Source organism: Canis lupus, chromosome 20 (genome assembly GCF_011100685.1).
Source record: "Canis lupus familiaris isolate Mischka breed German Shepherd chromosome 20, alternate assembly UU_Cfam_GSD_1.0, whole genome shotgun sequence".
Lineage (NCBI taxonomy): Eukaryota > Metazoa > Chordata > Mammalia > Carnivora > Canidae > Canis > Canis lupus.
Window position 1 is genome coordinate 32602204 of NC_049241.1, and position 15679 is coordinate 32617882.

Here is a 15679-nt window from a genome sequence, read left to right on the forward strand (position 1 = left end):
AAGTAAAAGTATGGAAAATGATATACCTCAAAAATTGTATCCAAAAGGGAACTGGTGTAGCTATGTTAATATTATATAACAGACTAACACAAATCATTGAGGATGGAGAGGATCACTACATAATGATAACAAGTTTGATTTGCCAGCAAATTATATCAGTTGTCAACTATAGAAAACGTAAATCTTATTATTAGAGAAATTGGTAAAATATCTAGTCAAAGGAAAACATTAAGCCTGATGGTTCTAAAAGTCTAAACTTTCAAGGAATAGATCATAATACTCTCTCATAAGCCCTTCTGGAAAATAGAATAAGGGAGAGCACATCAACTCTATGCTGCCGATCTAAATTCCATACCAAGAAGATCAGGCCAATATTACTCCTAAATTGCTCAAAAACATGGAGGTGAAAACCCTTAATAAAATATTAGTACATTAAGACCAGCAATATATAAAAAGGATAATGCATCATTCCGAAGACAGTTTTATCCCAGGAACGTCAGGGTAGTTTAACATTAGGAAATATGTTCTTGTAGCTAACCACATCAATATATTAAAGAGGAACTAGAAGATCATCTCAATGGTTGCAAAATTTTAAAATTCAACAGTTCCTCATAGCAATAACTCACAGAAAACTAGGACGAGAACTTCCTTAATCAGTTAGAAGGCAATGACCAAAAGCCCCAAGCAAATATCATTCTCAATAATAAAGGTTAGAAAGGTCATTCAAAATAAAAAATGGTTCCAATCAAAATCCCAACAGGGCTTTTCAAGGAAGACGATGAGTTGATTATAAAATTTATGTGGAAGGGGTGCCTGGGTGGCTCAGTTGGTTGAGCATTTGACTTGATTTTGGCTCAGGTCATGACCTCAGGATCCTCAAGCCCTGCATTGGGCTCCCTGCTGAGAGGGGAGCCTCCTTCAGGATTGTCTCTTTCCCTCTGCCCCTCTCTGCCACTTGCTTCTCTCTCAGTAAAATACATAAATAAATCTAAAAAAAAAAAAAAGATTTATATGGAAGAGCAAAGGTCCAAGAAAAGTAAAAATATTTCCAGCAAAGGAGAAAAAGTAGATATCAAGATTTGTTATAAAAGCATGATTATTAGGACAGTGTGTATTCACTTAGGGACAGATAAAAACACTAATGAAACAATAAAAATCATAGGGAAACGTGGCTTATGAGGGAAGTAACATTTCAGATCACTGGGGAAAGGAGGGCTAATTCAGTAAATGTGTTAGGACACTTGATTATTCACATAGAAAAACATGGAATTTAACAACCTACCCCCCTCCAAATTGATTCAGGATAGATTAAAGACTTTAATATCAGAGGCAAATCTAAACTTTCAGAAGGACAACATAGGGGAATATATCTAGGGTCTTGCCAGCATTTGGATCCATGGGGCTGCCTTTAATCTAGTAGGTATAAAGGGTATCTCGTTGTGATCTTAATCTTCATGTCTATCATGAATGGGCTTGAGTAATTTTTCATATAGTTATTTGTCATTGTGTTTCTGTGTCTGTGAAATGATACCTGTTCATGTCCTTTCCCAAATTCCTAATTGTCTGTGTCTTAATTATTTGTAGTTATATGTGGTGCAAAGATCTTCTAGTTTGTGGCTTATCTCTTCACTTTTTTTTAGTGCTTTTGGAAAATTGTCAACTTTATTTTAGTCAAATTATCCTCTGTGCTCTGTGTTTTTTATGTCCTGTTTAAGAAATCCTTTCCTACCTCACCTAAACCACGTTGATTGAGATCAGGGGAGATCTAGCACCCCAAGGACACTGGGGATGCAGGTACCAAACTGGGACTAATAGGTGGGCTGGCAAAAATCACAGCAAGCAGTACAGATGAGCAAACACCAGCCCTAAGTGTTTGAGTCATCGGAACACCTCTCAGATGAAGATGGTGGGTCCAGCTCTACCACTTACTAGCTATCTGCCTGTGAAACCTGAGTTTCTTCATCTTTAAGTAGGAGGTGACGATGAGCAACTGATGATGGGACCAACCTCATGGAGCTGCAGACAAGATCAAGCTGAATAATGTGTTTACAGATTAGCCCTGCACCTGGCACCAAAGAAGTATGCATAATATCAGCTATCAGCAGCATCGCTGTTCATACACCAAGCATTTACTGGCTCGCCCTGTTCTTAGAGGGGCCTAAAAATCATCTTTGAATAGTCAAAGATCGGTCAGGGAAGAGAGATTATGAAGACCCCAGCGTGAGCCAGGAATCAATGGGTGAAGGTTACCAGCATGTATGTGTGTGTGAATGTAGTGCATAGTTCTTGCCAAGAAAACATACATTTCTCCAAGATCCTCCCAGGCTTCATTTCAACATCCGTATCACTCATGACACTGTACTGAGACCTCTTCCTCTTAGTGTCTCTCCTGGGCCTTTAAACTTCCCACTGGGTAGCCACTGTGACATGAACAGTTTAATGAAGCTTTCAAAGATGTGTGTCACCTTATACCATCTAAATCATAATGCTCCCTTACCCATCTGATCTATCAAAAAAGATAATACTTCTTCACTTGTTCTTGTCTCTTCTCTGAGCTGCTGAAGTCATGTGCGGAGCCAGATCGTACAACTGTGTGGATGGATTAGAGTCTGGTCACCCTTCAAGCAGGGGTCCCGATGCCCTAATTGGGGTTCTGGGGACTGGAGGTACTGGGTTCCCTGGGGAACTGGGGCCAGGAGCAAGAATACCAAGTTTAGTCATCTCTTCCCAGTGGCACACAAGTTGCTGGGAACAGACCAAAAAGCTAGAAGCTGGATGAACAATGGGAAGGATGAAGCTAGGGGGAGAAGGCAGTTGTGGGGAATAGACTCCTGCTCCTTTTTGCCAGTTCTCAAGTGGATTATTCTCAAGACATAGGATGAGCAGATGTTAATTAGTAGGTGGTGTACATTTCTTCATTGCCTACTTTGTACCGGGAATTGTGATTTTCATGCATTGTATCATTTGTTTTCCTCTTCACAACAGCTGTGGAGTGTGGATGTTATGACTTCCACCATTTAACAGACAAGAAGATTGGGCTCGAGATTACATAACTTGCTCATGTAGCCAGTGAGTGATGGAGCAGAGACAGACATGTTTCCTGAATCTGTGCTCTTAGCCACTGTACTCAATGAATACCTCCTATATATAAGACTTGTACAAGACTTCTATTTTGCAGGCTGCCATGGAGACTCCACCAAAGTCTTGAATGATAGAATGGGCATTGGTAGAAGCTCAGGAAGTTGCTACTGAGGGTCTTTTTCTTAAGAAATCCACTGCATTTGAGTGATGGCAGGTCTCCACTGTTATGGCTACATGTGAGCACAGCCTGGCTGGATATGAGTGGGTCTCCATGGAAACATAACTTTCATTGGCTACTGCTTCCAGAGTAGTCAGCTTAAATCTCTGAGAATTCTTCTCAAATATAGTTTCAAGACTTTATCTGCACCACATTTTACACATGAGACTCTGAGGCAGTGCAGAGTAACGCCTGGGAATACAGGATTTGCTGCTCTCTGGCAGACCTGAGTCTTCCATTTACCAAGTGTACATTTCTGACAAGTGGCTTACTTTCTCTGGGTCCCAGTTTAGACCTCTATAAAATAAGGAGTAATACAGTACTTACTTCATAAATTTGTTTTGATCATCACTAAATTCTTAAAATTAGGTGTTGGCTGTTACTATTTCTTTCCCATTTACCATTTTCTTTCTGCTGCCTCTGTTCCCAAGTAAACTAGAGTAACTGATTCATCCCAGTTTGCTCAAGACTTTGTCTTTGCATAAAAAGTGTCTCTTCACTTTTGGGCAAACCATGATGCTTGGTCACCCTTCCCGACTCTCCAGTCAAAGAAGTCATAATGGTCCCCATAAAATAGTGTCCAATGGGGCTCAAGAAGGTTTGAGTCCCAAGAATTTACACTAGTCATTCATATTCATAGTAGTTTTTTGGCCACTGGATATGGAATGAAGGCTCAGAGGCACAGAAAATGACTGAAATAAAAGGCAAATCCAAATAACAATCTAATTTTGAGTCCCTGCGGTGGCTGGGTGGCTCAGTGGGTGGCTCAGTGGTTGAGCATTTGCCTTTGGCTCAGATCATGATCCTGGGGTCCTAGGATCAATTCCTGCATCAGGCTTCCTGCAGGGAGCCTGCTTCTCCCTCCACCTATGTCTCTGCCTCTCTGTGTCTCTCATGAGTAAATAAAAATCTTAAAAAAAAATTTTTTTTTTAGTCCCCAAGAGCAGGAGCTGCCTTATGATCTCTGTGTCTCCCTCCACATTTAGTAGGTTATCTGTTAAATGAGTGCATAACCAATCCCCTAAAACACCCATGATGCAAAATGATCCCCATATCCAGGCAGGGGGCTCCTTGTGCCAACAAATCTCCAGGGCTGATCTCTTAAGACTGTGGTATGTTATGAATGACACCAGCGTGCATCTAAATCTGGTTCTGGGATGATTTTGGAGCAGGCTCAGCCTATGCAGGAGAAATCTCATCCCACAGTGGGACTCCTGCTTCAAAAATCATTCACGAGTCACTGTTTCGTTAAGGATTGACACCCACTCACAGCTGCGCTCTTTGCCCTGTCTTTGGGACTGATATAGTTATCAATGGATTTGTAATTAATTGTCCAATGATTGATGACCCAAGAGGGATATCTGCCCCGGGAGAACACCATACAACCTACTGAGGCCTCCTACTCACAGCATGGGGTATCTCCCAAGTTCTCATGCTCCTTATGTGTGGGGTAGGCAGGAGAGCTCAGAATATGGGGAGAAAACATCCCTGCTTGCTGGGAGTCTAGGGGATGCGACATGGATTGTTCTCAGTGTTCTGAGCTGGAATACTATCAGGGCCTTGTCACTGCTACATGCCAGAGAAGAAATGATATGGGGGGACTAACCAGGTATTTGTACTCTGGTGTCAAACAGTCCTGATGTACCTCTTGGTAGCTGTGAGACTTGGTTCAAGTGACACCCTCTCTGACTTTGTAATTGAAGAGAAGATGTGTAATATGGGGCCTACAACAGCTCGATACCCATAGCTGTTGCTACTGATTTATGACTGTGACCCAACATAAACACCCCATGCAAGGAGAGAACAGTGCCCAAATCAACAAATCCAGAAGGGAGTGTCAAACAGCAAGCACTAAATAAATGTCAGCAACTCTTATTAAGAGCTTTTAAATCATCATCTACTTCCTGTGTCTGAGTCATTCAGCTTCCCTGTGAATACCAGGAGAGGCTTATTTAAGAACTTCTGTGAAACACGTAAGTAATATTCCCACTCAAAGTGCATCACCTGAATCTAATCATGAGGAAGTCCCAGACAAACCCAAACTGAGGGAGATTAAGCAAAATAACTAGCCTGTACACTTCAAAAATGTCAAGGATATGAAAGACAAAGGCTGAGGAACCACTCGGATTAGAGGGGCTTCAAGGACACAGGACTGCTAAGTACAATGTGTAAGCGTAGATTGGATCCTGCACCAGAAAGAGATAACTGCTTTAAAGGACATTATGAGAGTAATTGGTAAAATCTGAATAAACTCTGTAGATTAGGTAATAATATTATATTGTTGCTAAACCTTCTGGTTTTGATAATTGTCCCGTGGCTCTATAGGCAAATTATTTGTCCTTGGGAAATCACTAGGAAGTATTTAGGGATAAAGGGTCCTAAGGCCTCCAACTTACTCTTGAGCAATTCAGGAAAAAAAAAATCTGTGTGTATGAAAACTTATGAAAAAACAAATGTGCCTAAATGTTCATGGGTGAATCTGGGTGAAGGGTATATGTGAGTTTTTGAACTATTTTTGCAACTTTTAAAAAATATTTTTATTTATTTATTCATGAGAGACACAGAGAGAGAGAGAGAGAGAGAGGCAGAGAGAGACGCAGGCTCCATGCAGGGAGCCCGACGTGGAACTCAATCCTGGGACTCCGGTATTAACTTCCCGGCCAAAGGCAGGCGCTAAACCACTGAGCCACCCAGGGATTCCCAATTTTTGCAACTTTTAAGCACATTTGAAATGATGTAAAAATAATAATTAAATCATAATTAAATAAAATGAAGAAATTACCAAACCCTCGGAAAAAAAAGAAGAAATAGTGCAGTCAGGCAAGCAGTCAGCTCCCTGCTCCAGTACCACCAGTCAGCAGCTGCGAGAAGCCTTCCACCTCGGGGTCCTGTTTCCTCACTGTCCCCTCTCCTGGTCAGCCTGGAGAGGCCAGCTGTATACTAACAGGCAGCTTTAGAATCGGCCACAGAGGCAGGGACAAGGGCCAGGCTCGTTTCCCCATGTGGTAAGGAGAGAAAGGCAATGGATCCAGCACAGTGCGGTGGCCAGGGGGAAGGGGTGAGGTGAGGGGTGGTCCAATGGCATCATTTGGCCTGCCTGCAGCCTTTTAACCTAGGTGTCTCATGAAGGGCAGGGTGAAAAGCCCTGTGGTGCCAGAAGAGAGTGTTCTAGCTCTGAGATGCTGCTCTATCCCAGGAAGAAGGGGAACTTGGCTCCCCAGGAGAGGGGTGGTGCTCACTATCAGCCAGAAGAGGGCGCTCTCTTCTCCCGCATCTTCCTGGACATCCATGCTCACAGATCTGCAGATCTCAGGGGGCAGATTAGGTTCAGGTGAAAGAAGCAGGAGTGTGAAAGTGAGGGTTGGCTTCTGTCTTCGTTTAAGATGTGATACTTTGTTCATTATGGATGCTTTGCATTAATTTTGATTAATTACTCAAGATTAATTAATTATTGAAAATATTGCGTTAAAATATTATTGATCTTGATTAGTGAGTTCTTTGTCACCTCCTTAAATGTTCCACCTGAGGCCAGTGCCTCATTTGCCTCCTCCTAGTCCCACTCTGGCAGGTTGAACCTCTTCATTGCAACACCACCAGCTCAGAGTTTGCAATTGGTCAGATGAGGTCTAGAATTAATGGGCCTGGGGGATCCCTGGGTGGCGCAGCGGTTTGGCGCCTGCCTTTGGCCCAGGGCGCGATCCTGGAGACCCGGGATCGAATCCCACATCGGGCTCCCGGTGCATGGAGCCTGCTTCTCCCTCTGCCTGTGTCTCTGCCTCTGCCTCTCTCTCTCTCTCTCTGTGACTATCATAAATAAATAAAAATTAAAAAAAAAAAAAAATAATTCTAGAATTAATGGGCCTTCTCGTACCATAAAGAAAGGGCTGGCTAAGAGAATTAATTCTGAAAACCTGAATTCCTGCCTTTAATGTCACTTTACAGTCATTTACATTTAATGAATGTAAAGTGACATTAAAGTGGCTGGGGCCTGACATCATTATCCCCAAGTCTCAATTTTCTCATCTGCAAAATGGGGATTACAATCCCTTCTTTGCACAGTTCATTCTGAAGGCAGTATATCACCCAACTGAGATGTTCTGAGGGCCAGACACTGTGCTAAGTCTGCCCTTTATTTACAAACTCACAAAATGGTCACAGCTTTACCACGTAAGAGCTATTATTATCGCCACCTTTGAGGATGAGGAAATGAACACAGAGAGCTTTAGCTACTTGGCCAAGGTAGAACAGCCAGTAACTAGAAGTGCGTATGCTTTCACCTTCACACCAACGGGGATAAGGGGATGTGGGGGTCTGGTAGTGATTTCCATCCCAGTGGAGACATTTGGCAATGTCTGGAGATATTTTTGGTTGTCATGACTAAGAGGGTGCTACTAGCATCCAGTGGGTGAAGGCCAAGAATGCTGCTAACCATCATGCAATGCATGTGGCAGCCCCCACAACACAGAATTATCTAGACCAGAATGTCAGTAGTGCTGAGATGGAGAAGCCTGCTCCCTGCTCTACTCCTGAGTTCGGGGAGCTATATGAGAATTTAGCCCTCAGGGCTCCCTGAAAGGCAGATGCTATGTGGAGGTGGTTGCTATATTTCTTTTGTCTCAGTGGCCTGGATTCGCTTGGTTATCCAGGGACCTGAGTTCCCCTGGCTCTGTGTCCTCACACGATGGTTGAGAAGACAGGCTCTGGAGTCAGAGCACCTATCGTGCTTTCAACAACGATTGATCAAACACCCACTGTGTGCTGGTCTTGTCCCAGGCCTTGCAGACACACATACGTGTCCCTGTCCCAACAGAGACAGACATCCAACAACGCACAGCTCATACATAATCATACACTGTGATACATACCATGAAGCAAAAGACATAGGCCCCATGGAAGAGAATAAAAAGGAAGACGCTGATGGGCTAGGGGTTCCAGCAAGGCTTCTCTGAGAAGGTGACATTGAAACTGAGACCTGGGTGGCTCAGTGGTTGAGCTTTTGGCTCAGGTAATGATCCCAGGGTCCTGAGATTGAGTCCTGCATCAGGCTCCCCACAGAGAGCCTGCTTCTCCCTCTGCCTATGTCTCTGCCTCTCTCTGTGTCTCTTATGAATAAATAAAATAAATAAAAATCTTCAAAAGGAAACTGAGACCTGGGGGTGGAAGAAAGGAAGATCACTGCAAGTGGAGGGAACGGCTGTGCAAAGGCCCTGAGGTGGCATTGAAAACTGCTCAGTATCAGGGGAGGCCAGTGCAGAAGGAAGAAGGGAAAGGAGTAATGTTATTTTGAAGAGATGAGTCGGTAGAGGCCAGGGGAAGGACATAACGACCAGTTATGTCAAATGAAGGGCTTTTGAAGGGTTCTGATCAGAGCAGTGATACCCCGAGGCCCGTCTTCAGAACACTACCTGCATGAGGTCCAGGCACAGCCCTGTGTGGAAGATGCTATGTGAGGCCAAAACCCAGAGCCTGCTTCATCATCTGGAAACCACCACACAAAGGCGAGGTTTGTCTCTATTAAGCAACCTTCAGTCAGGCACCTCCCCTGATGGTTGGGGCGAGGGAAAATGGCTCTGAACCGTGATAACCAGAGCAATTTGCATACATTACAAGATTATTGCTACGGCTCATTTGTTACTAGACAAAAAATTACATCAGTCACTGGAGACACCTGTTCAGGTCATGAGGCTTGTCCCCCCAGCCACTGGGGGGATTTTCCCATAAAGCTTTTGTTTCTTCTTCTACTTTTGCTACTTTCTTATTCCTACTCAGCCAGTGCACTTTCACTACCCCTGAATTCTCCAGATCTGAGGTGTCCTTTGGCGCCCCTTGACTCCCATCCCACCAGGGTCCATGGTGGATGGCTGTGGCTCCCAGGGACGATTGGGACCATGTGTCTGGACTCCCACTCCTCATTTCTGCCCATTCACATGACATGAAGGGAGCTTATCAGTAGGGGCTTTGTGAGGTGGTTTTGAGGGGACCTGGCCATCCCTGTCTGATTGGGATGGGATTTCCCAAGGTGGACATTCCTCCAGACATTGAATGGAGTTTTACGAAGAAAACAGTTCTATGGACAATAAAGTCCGGATACCCTGTTTCAACACACTGAAGCTTGCTTGCTTTATTGCAGAACTTTTCAGAACATCTAACATGCTAATGTGCTTTATAAAGCTCCAGGGAGTAATATATATTTATCCTTTTCTTGAGGAGAATTTTACAGAGTAGTGTCTGGAAGTACATGCCCCAGGTCATCTATAGCTGCCAAGTGGCAGAAGGAAGGACACTTCAAAGTGATCAATGTGGGTCAGGCCAGTGTCTGCCTTTCCTTCCCAGCTCTGGACTCCAGGGTCCTGGAAGGAATAGTGTCAAACCCCCAATTCCCAGCACAAGATGGAAAAGTGGGGGTTTCTCCTTTCCTTGAGCCTGCAGTACACAGTCTCGTGTCTCCGACCTCTCCGTGTTATCAGTGACTCCTGGAGCCGGTTGAAATCCACGCTTGGCTCAACTGTACAAAGACAGAAAACATGTTGGCAGGGGCATTGTTTAATCTGCTTTAAATAATGGAAAGCTTTTCAGTACTTTTATCTTTCTTTTTAATTACTAAGCAACTACCTATTTTTGGAAAAATGAACAAACGAAAAAAATCAAGCAATACCCAAATGTATAACAGTAAAAAGTCAATGTCTCCTTTGGCCTCCTCCCTCTGCCTGGCCTGCAGCATTTGTTTGCTACGTTGGGTTTGGCAGATGAGAAGGCTGGTCTGCAGTCGGAGGGCCTGGGTTCAGCCGCAGCTGAGACGGCTAGCTGTGCGTCCTTGCGAGCAAACCTCAGTTTGCTCATCCATAAAGTGGAGGGCCTGGGGGAGTACTGAGTGATGGGAAATACAGAGAGCGCTCAATAAAGCCCCTGCTCCTAGTGGACTTCAGTTAAATGTGAGGCTTAGCATTTTTTTTTTTAAGATTTTATTTATTTATTCATGAGAGACACAGAGAGAGAGAGGCAGAGACACAGGTGGAGGGAGAAGCAGGCTCCATGCGGGGAGCCTGATGTAGAACTCGATCCCAGGATCCCAGGATTACGACCTGAAGTGAAGGCAGATGCTCAACCACTGAGCCACCCCGGTGCCCTGTCTATACGCAGAAGCTACCATACAGAGATTTATTTTTCAAGTTAATATTCAGATGATGAAAGTTAAAGATTCAAAAACAGATTAGTCAACTCATCCTACAGGTTAACCTTTTTTTTTTTTTTTTTTTTTTTAAGATTTTAGTTTTAAGTAATCTCTATACCCAACATGGGACTCAAACCCACAACTCCCAGATCAAGAGTCGCATGTATCACAGACTAAGCCAGCCAGGCGTCCCCAGGTTGGCTTATTTTTGACACTGGGAACTAAACCCTATTCCAGGACTGGGATAGGATCATAACTGCTGTAGAAAATGTCATGCTTTTAACTTCAGCTTATAAAAATCCTTTTTATTAATCCAGGCGGGATTGTCAGATAAAACAGAGGATAGGATGTCCGATGAAATTTGAATTATCTAAAAGTCAAATTTACCTGGGGGTGCCTGGGCGGCTCAGTTGATTAAGCATCTGCCTCTTGATTTTGGCTCAGGTCATGATCTCAGGGTCCTGGGATTAAGCCCTGAGTCAGGCTCTGTCCTCAGCAGAGAGTTGGCTTAAGATTCTCCCTCCCCCTCCCTCTGCTCTCTCTTTCTCTCTCAAATAAATAAATCTTAAAAAAAAAAAAGTCAAGTTTACCTAGTGCTCTGTATTTTTATTTGCTAAATCCAGCCAACCCTACATTCAGCAAACTTAAAGATTTACTTTTAAGGGGTTATAGACCCATTTGTAAACACTTTAAACTTCTTTTTGTTTTTTTAAGATTTTATTTATTTATTCATGAGAGATACAGAGAGAGGCAGAGACACAGGCAGAGGGAGAGGCAGGCTCCATGCAGGGATCCTGATGCAGGACCTGATCCCGGGACTCCAGGATCATGCCCTGGGCTGCTAAACCACTGAGCCACCCAGGCTGCCCTAAATTTCTTTTATACATTTAATAGACCCCATTTCCTAGTAAACTTTAGTTGTCTGAACTAATCAAAAAGCAACATTTTAAAATACTAAGTAATTCTTTTATCTTTTTTTAATACAATTTTTAAAAGTAATCTGTGTACCCAACGTGGAGCTTGAACCCACCACCTTGAGATCAAGAGTCCCACGGTCTACTAACTGAGCCAGCTAGGTGCCCCTAAATACTAAGTAATGTTAATAAATTAAACTTATAATACAAATTCTTATAAATGTTTCAGAACTGTGCATGAATCTAAAAAGGTTACAACTGACAGTCACAAATCTAAATTGGTCCCTCTCACTGCACAGTTGATGTGGAGTTACAAGATTGTCAGTTAAATAGGCCAGAATCTTTCATATGTTACAAGTTCATAAAATGCGCATATGTACAAATTCCTTCTTAAAGGCACAAAAGGTGTTTCCCCACATTCAATTTTGCCAAGGAAAACAATCATCACCCTTTTCCTCAGAGATTCAAAGAGGCCTGTTGCAGACACCAGGGAGCTGCATTTCACCAGGAGCTCAGGAAACCATTATTTCCTCCCATGTGCTATTTGGGGTTATCTCCTTGGGATGCCTGAGTGTGCTTGGCCAGAGATTTTGGCCAGGATGAGCCTGGCTGTATGTTAGTGATATGTGCATGCTTTTCCCTGTGGCTACAGCCACCCGCCCATCTCTTCACGAGGGGGTGACCCCAGAGATCCCTTCTTCCCAGAGTTTTCCTTACCAAAGACTGCAAATCTCACCAGGGCTTATAACTTGATTACATTTTGTTTCTTTTTCTTTTCTAAGATTTTTTTATTTATTCATGAGACACACACACACAGAGAGAGAGAGAGAGAGAGAGGCAGAGACACAGGCAGAGGGAGAAGCAGGCTCCACGCAGGGAGCCTGACCCAGGACTCGATCCAGGGTCTCCAGGATCACACCCTGGGCTGAAGGCAGCACTAAACTGCTGAGCCACCCGGGCTGCCCTGCATTTCTTTTGCATTTCAGATCTTCCTATCTTCATGCCCACATCTCTAAAACTCATTTTACATGGGTTGAAATCCTATAGTTCTTGAAAAACCTTCCTTTTGGGGGGTGTATATCTCTCACACACATTAAAAAATATCTGGCTCAATCGTGGATCTCTCCAGGGCTTTAACTGGTTCTCTGTCCTTAGAGTCCAAGGACATTGTACAGACCCAGCAGACTAGAGATTGCTCTCCCTGGCAACACATAGCTAGTAGTTGGTGTGTTAAACTGTATGTGGTAAAACTGCCTAAAACATTATGTAAGTCAAACCAGAGTTGACCTTAATTACACCCATCAGGGTGACTAGAGAGTCAGAGCCTGGGTGTGTCCAAGGACAGCTGGCTGCCAAATCCCAGCTAAGACAGAAAACCTGGCAGGATTTCCCACTGAGCCCTGCCTCACCGTGTCCCCCCCCCCCCCCCCCCCCCGCCCAGAGGGCCCCCTCACCTGGCCTGCCTCTGGGACGGACCACTTCCGAGTTATCAATTCTCAGGAAAAGGCACATGGCATGCCCCCACAGGGTTGGTGACCAGATGTCACAGCTGGCTCCCGGTTGGGATGTGAGTGACTTTGCAGGGATGGTCCCTCAATTACGCAGGCTGATTTCCTCACCAGAGCAATGAAAACAGGGGCTCCTCAAAAGACTAGCCACTTTTCTTAATTCCTTGGGGAATGAAACCCATGATCTTTAGTTCCTCAGAGAAGTGAAAGTAGCAACATGGAATCCAGTAATTCCTGTTATCTGCAGGCTTTATAAGTCAGCTGGGCTTGAGGAGGTGGCCTAGAGCCCACACGCTAGACACCGCTGTCCTGTGGCTGAAGCCAGGAGCACCAAGATGCCTCGGCTCCCAGCCTTCCTGCTGTTTCTCCTCCTTTCCATCAGCAGTGCCCTGGCCCTGAGGCTCTGCTCCTTTAACGTGAGGTCCTTTGGGGGAGCCAAGAGGGAAAACAAGAATGCCATGGATGTCATCGTGAAGGTGAGACCCCTTCCTGTCAAGAGCGCTGGACACCCCTCACGCGCTCTCTGGGCTTTCCGACTTTAAGAGACTTTGGAGAAATTTCACCAAAGTTAGTCTCTAGGGGGAAGGTAGCAGCTACCTCGGCATTTTGTCACAATAATGACAGCAATAATTCCGATAACCACATCCCCTCTCTGGGCTTCATGGCATCATTTGAACGCGATGGGTGTTCAGGAGGCCTGAGAGTTCCTCTCTGTAGGATTCTTTGGGGGGCATGTGGGAGTTCGTAAATGTAAAGCTCCTAAAACAGTATCTGGCTCAGGCGAGCTCCGGGTAAGGGCTGGCTATTACGCTAATTGTGATCCTTACCGTTTACTGAATGCCCCTGTCAGGCACTACAGATACACGATTTCATGTCATCACCCTTAAGAAAGAAGGCTATTATCCCCATGAAGAGATGAACAACTAAAGGTGTAGTGACCTCATATAGGTGGTGGGTGGGTGGGTGGAGTGGGAGCTGGGATGCCAGCCCAGCCTGGTCTTTTTTTTTTTTTTTCAGCCTGGTCTTTTGATCCATCAACACAGGACAGAATTTTTGCTCTTTTTTTTTTTAATTTTTATTTATTTATGATAGTCACAGAGAGAGAGAGAGAGAGAGAGACACAGGCAGAGGGAGAAGCAGGCTCCATGCACCGGGAGCCCGACGTGGGATTCGATCCCGGGTCTCCAGGATCGAGCCCTGGGCCAAAGGCAGGCGCCAAACCGCTGCGCCACCCAGGGATCCCTGCTCTTTCTTTTCTTTCTTTTATCTCTTCTCTTCTCTCTTTTTTTTAAATTAATTAATTAATTAATTTATGATAGTCACACACACAGAGAGAGAGAGAGAGAGAGAGGCAGAGACAAAGGCAGAGGGAGAAGCAGGCTCCATGCACCAGGAGCCCGACGTGGGATTCGATCCTGGGTCTCCAGGATCGAGCCCTGGGCCAAAGGCAGGTGCTAAACCACTGCACCAGGGCAGCCCTGGTGGCTCAGCAGTTTAGCGCTGCCTGCAGCCCAGGGTGTGATCCTGGAGACCCGGGATCGAGTCCCGCATCGGGCTCCCTGCATGGAGCCTGCTTCTCCCTCTGCCTATGTCTCTGCTTCTCTCTCTCCTCTCTGTCTATTCTCATGAATAAATAAATAAAATATTAAAAAAAAAAAAAACACTGCACCACCCAGGGATCCCTCTTCTCTTCTCTTCTCTTCTCTTCTCTTCTCTTCTCTTCTCTTCTCTTCTCTTCTCTTCTCTTCTCTTCTCTTCTTTCTCTTCTCCTCTTCTCCTCTCCTCTCCTCTCCTCTTCTTTCTCCTCTCCTCTCCTCTCCTCTCCTCTCCTCTTCTCTTCTCTTCTTTCTCTCCTCTCCTCTTCCTCCTTCCCTCTCTTTTCTTTCTTTTTTCTTCTTTCTTTTATTCATTCTTTCTTTCTCTCTTCCTTCTCTCCCTCCCTCTCTCCCTCTCTTCATCCTTCTCCACCTTCCACTGCATCAACCTTTTCCCAACTACAATTTTTTTTTAAGATTTTATTTATTTATTCATGAGAGACACAGAGAGAGGCAGAGATGTAGGCAGAGGGAGAAGCAGGCTCCCTGCGGGAAGCCCGATGTGGGACTCGATCCCAGGACCCCGGAATCACGACCTGAGCCAAAGGCAGATGTTCAGCCACTGAGCCATCCAGGAGCCCCCAACTACAAATTCTAATCTTTCTCTGTACTTAGATAAGACTTCCTTTGGGTAATATGACCAAGGTCTAGAGCTTCTGCTCACATTTCTCTGGAGTCAGTTGACATTTTTTACCTGACAAATTAATTTATCTTTGCTGATGCTGGAGCTGATACCTTTCTCAGGACTCTCTCTGGGTGTTATCACCTTAGAAAACCCTGGAGGCACCGTGGTATGGTGGGAACATCAGGAGCCCTGAATTCAGATCCTGCCCAGCAGCTGTGTGAGCAAGCTCGGGAATTCCCTTCTCCTCCTGAGCCTCTGGGCTTTTCAGAAAGTGGGCCTTATACAACCTGTAGCACCAGTTGACTGAGAGAACTCAAGGTGTGGAAGGGCTGGGACCGGGCAGGTGATCACAGAGCTGCCACTGTTGTTATTAATACACAAAATGGATTAGAGCAAGGACACATGCTCAGTTCTTACTTAGGTGGTCCTCTCCTTGGTTGGCCCTACCCTTTGGATGGAATCCAAGACCTTCCAGAGGTGGTTGTTTAGCCAGAATAGCCATGCCCAACCTGTGGGAGCCGAGACTCTCTGGCTCAACAGGGAGCTCTGACATGCAAGGAAACTATTT

The 15679-nt window shown here is 44.8% G+C and overlaps 1 protein-coding gene across 1 annotated transcript in view; it reads left to right on the forward strand.

Moving 5' to 3' along the window:
- The first annotated feature begins 4870 nt into the window (after nucleotides 1-4870).
- Nucleotides 4871-15679, forward strand: part of DNASE1L3 (deoxyribonuclease 1 like 3) — a 29643-nt gene continuing 18834 nt past the window's right edge. Inside the window, exons 1-2 of the mRNA XM_038566047.1 lie at nucleotides 4871-5271; nucleotides 13139-13367. Of these exons, the coding sequence (XP_038421975.1) occupies nucleotides 13227-13367 (141 nt within the window). The 5' untranslated portion in view covers nucleotides 4871-5271; nucleotides 13139-13226. The remainder of the gene's footprint in view (nucleotides 5272-13138; nucleotides 13368-15679) is intronic.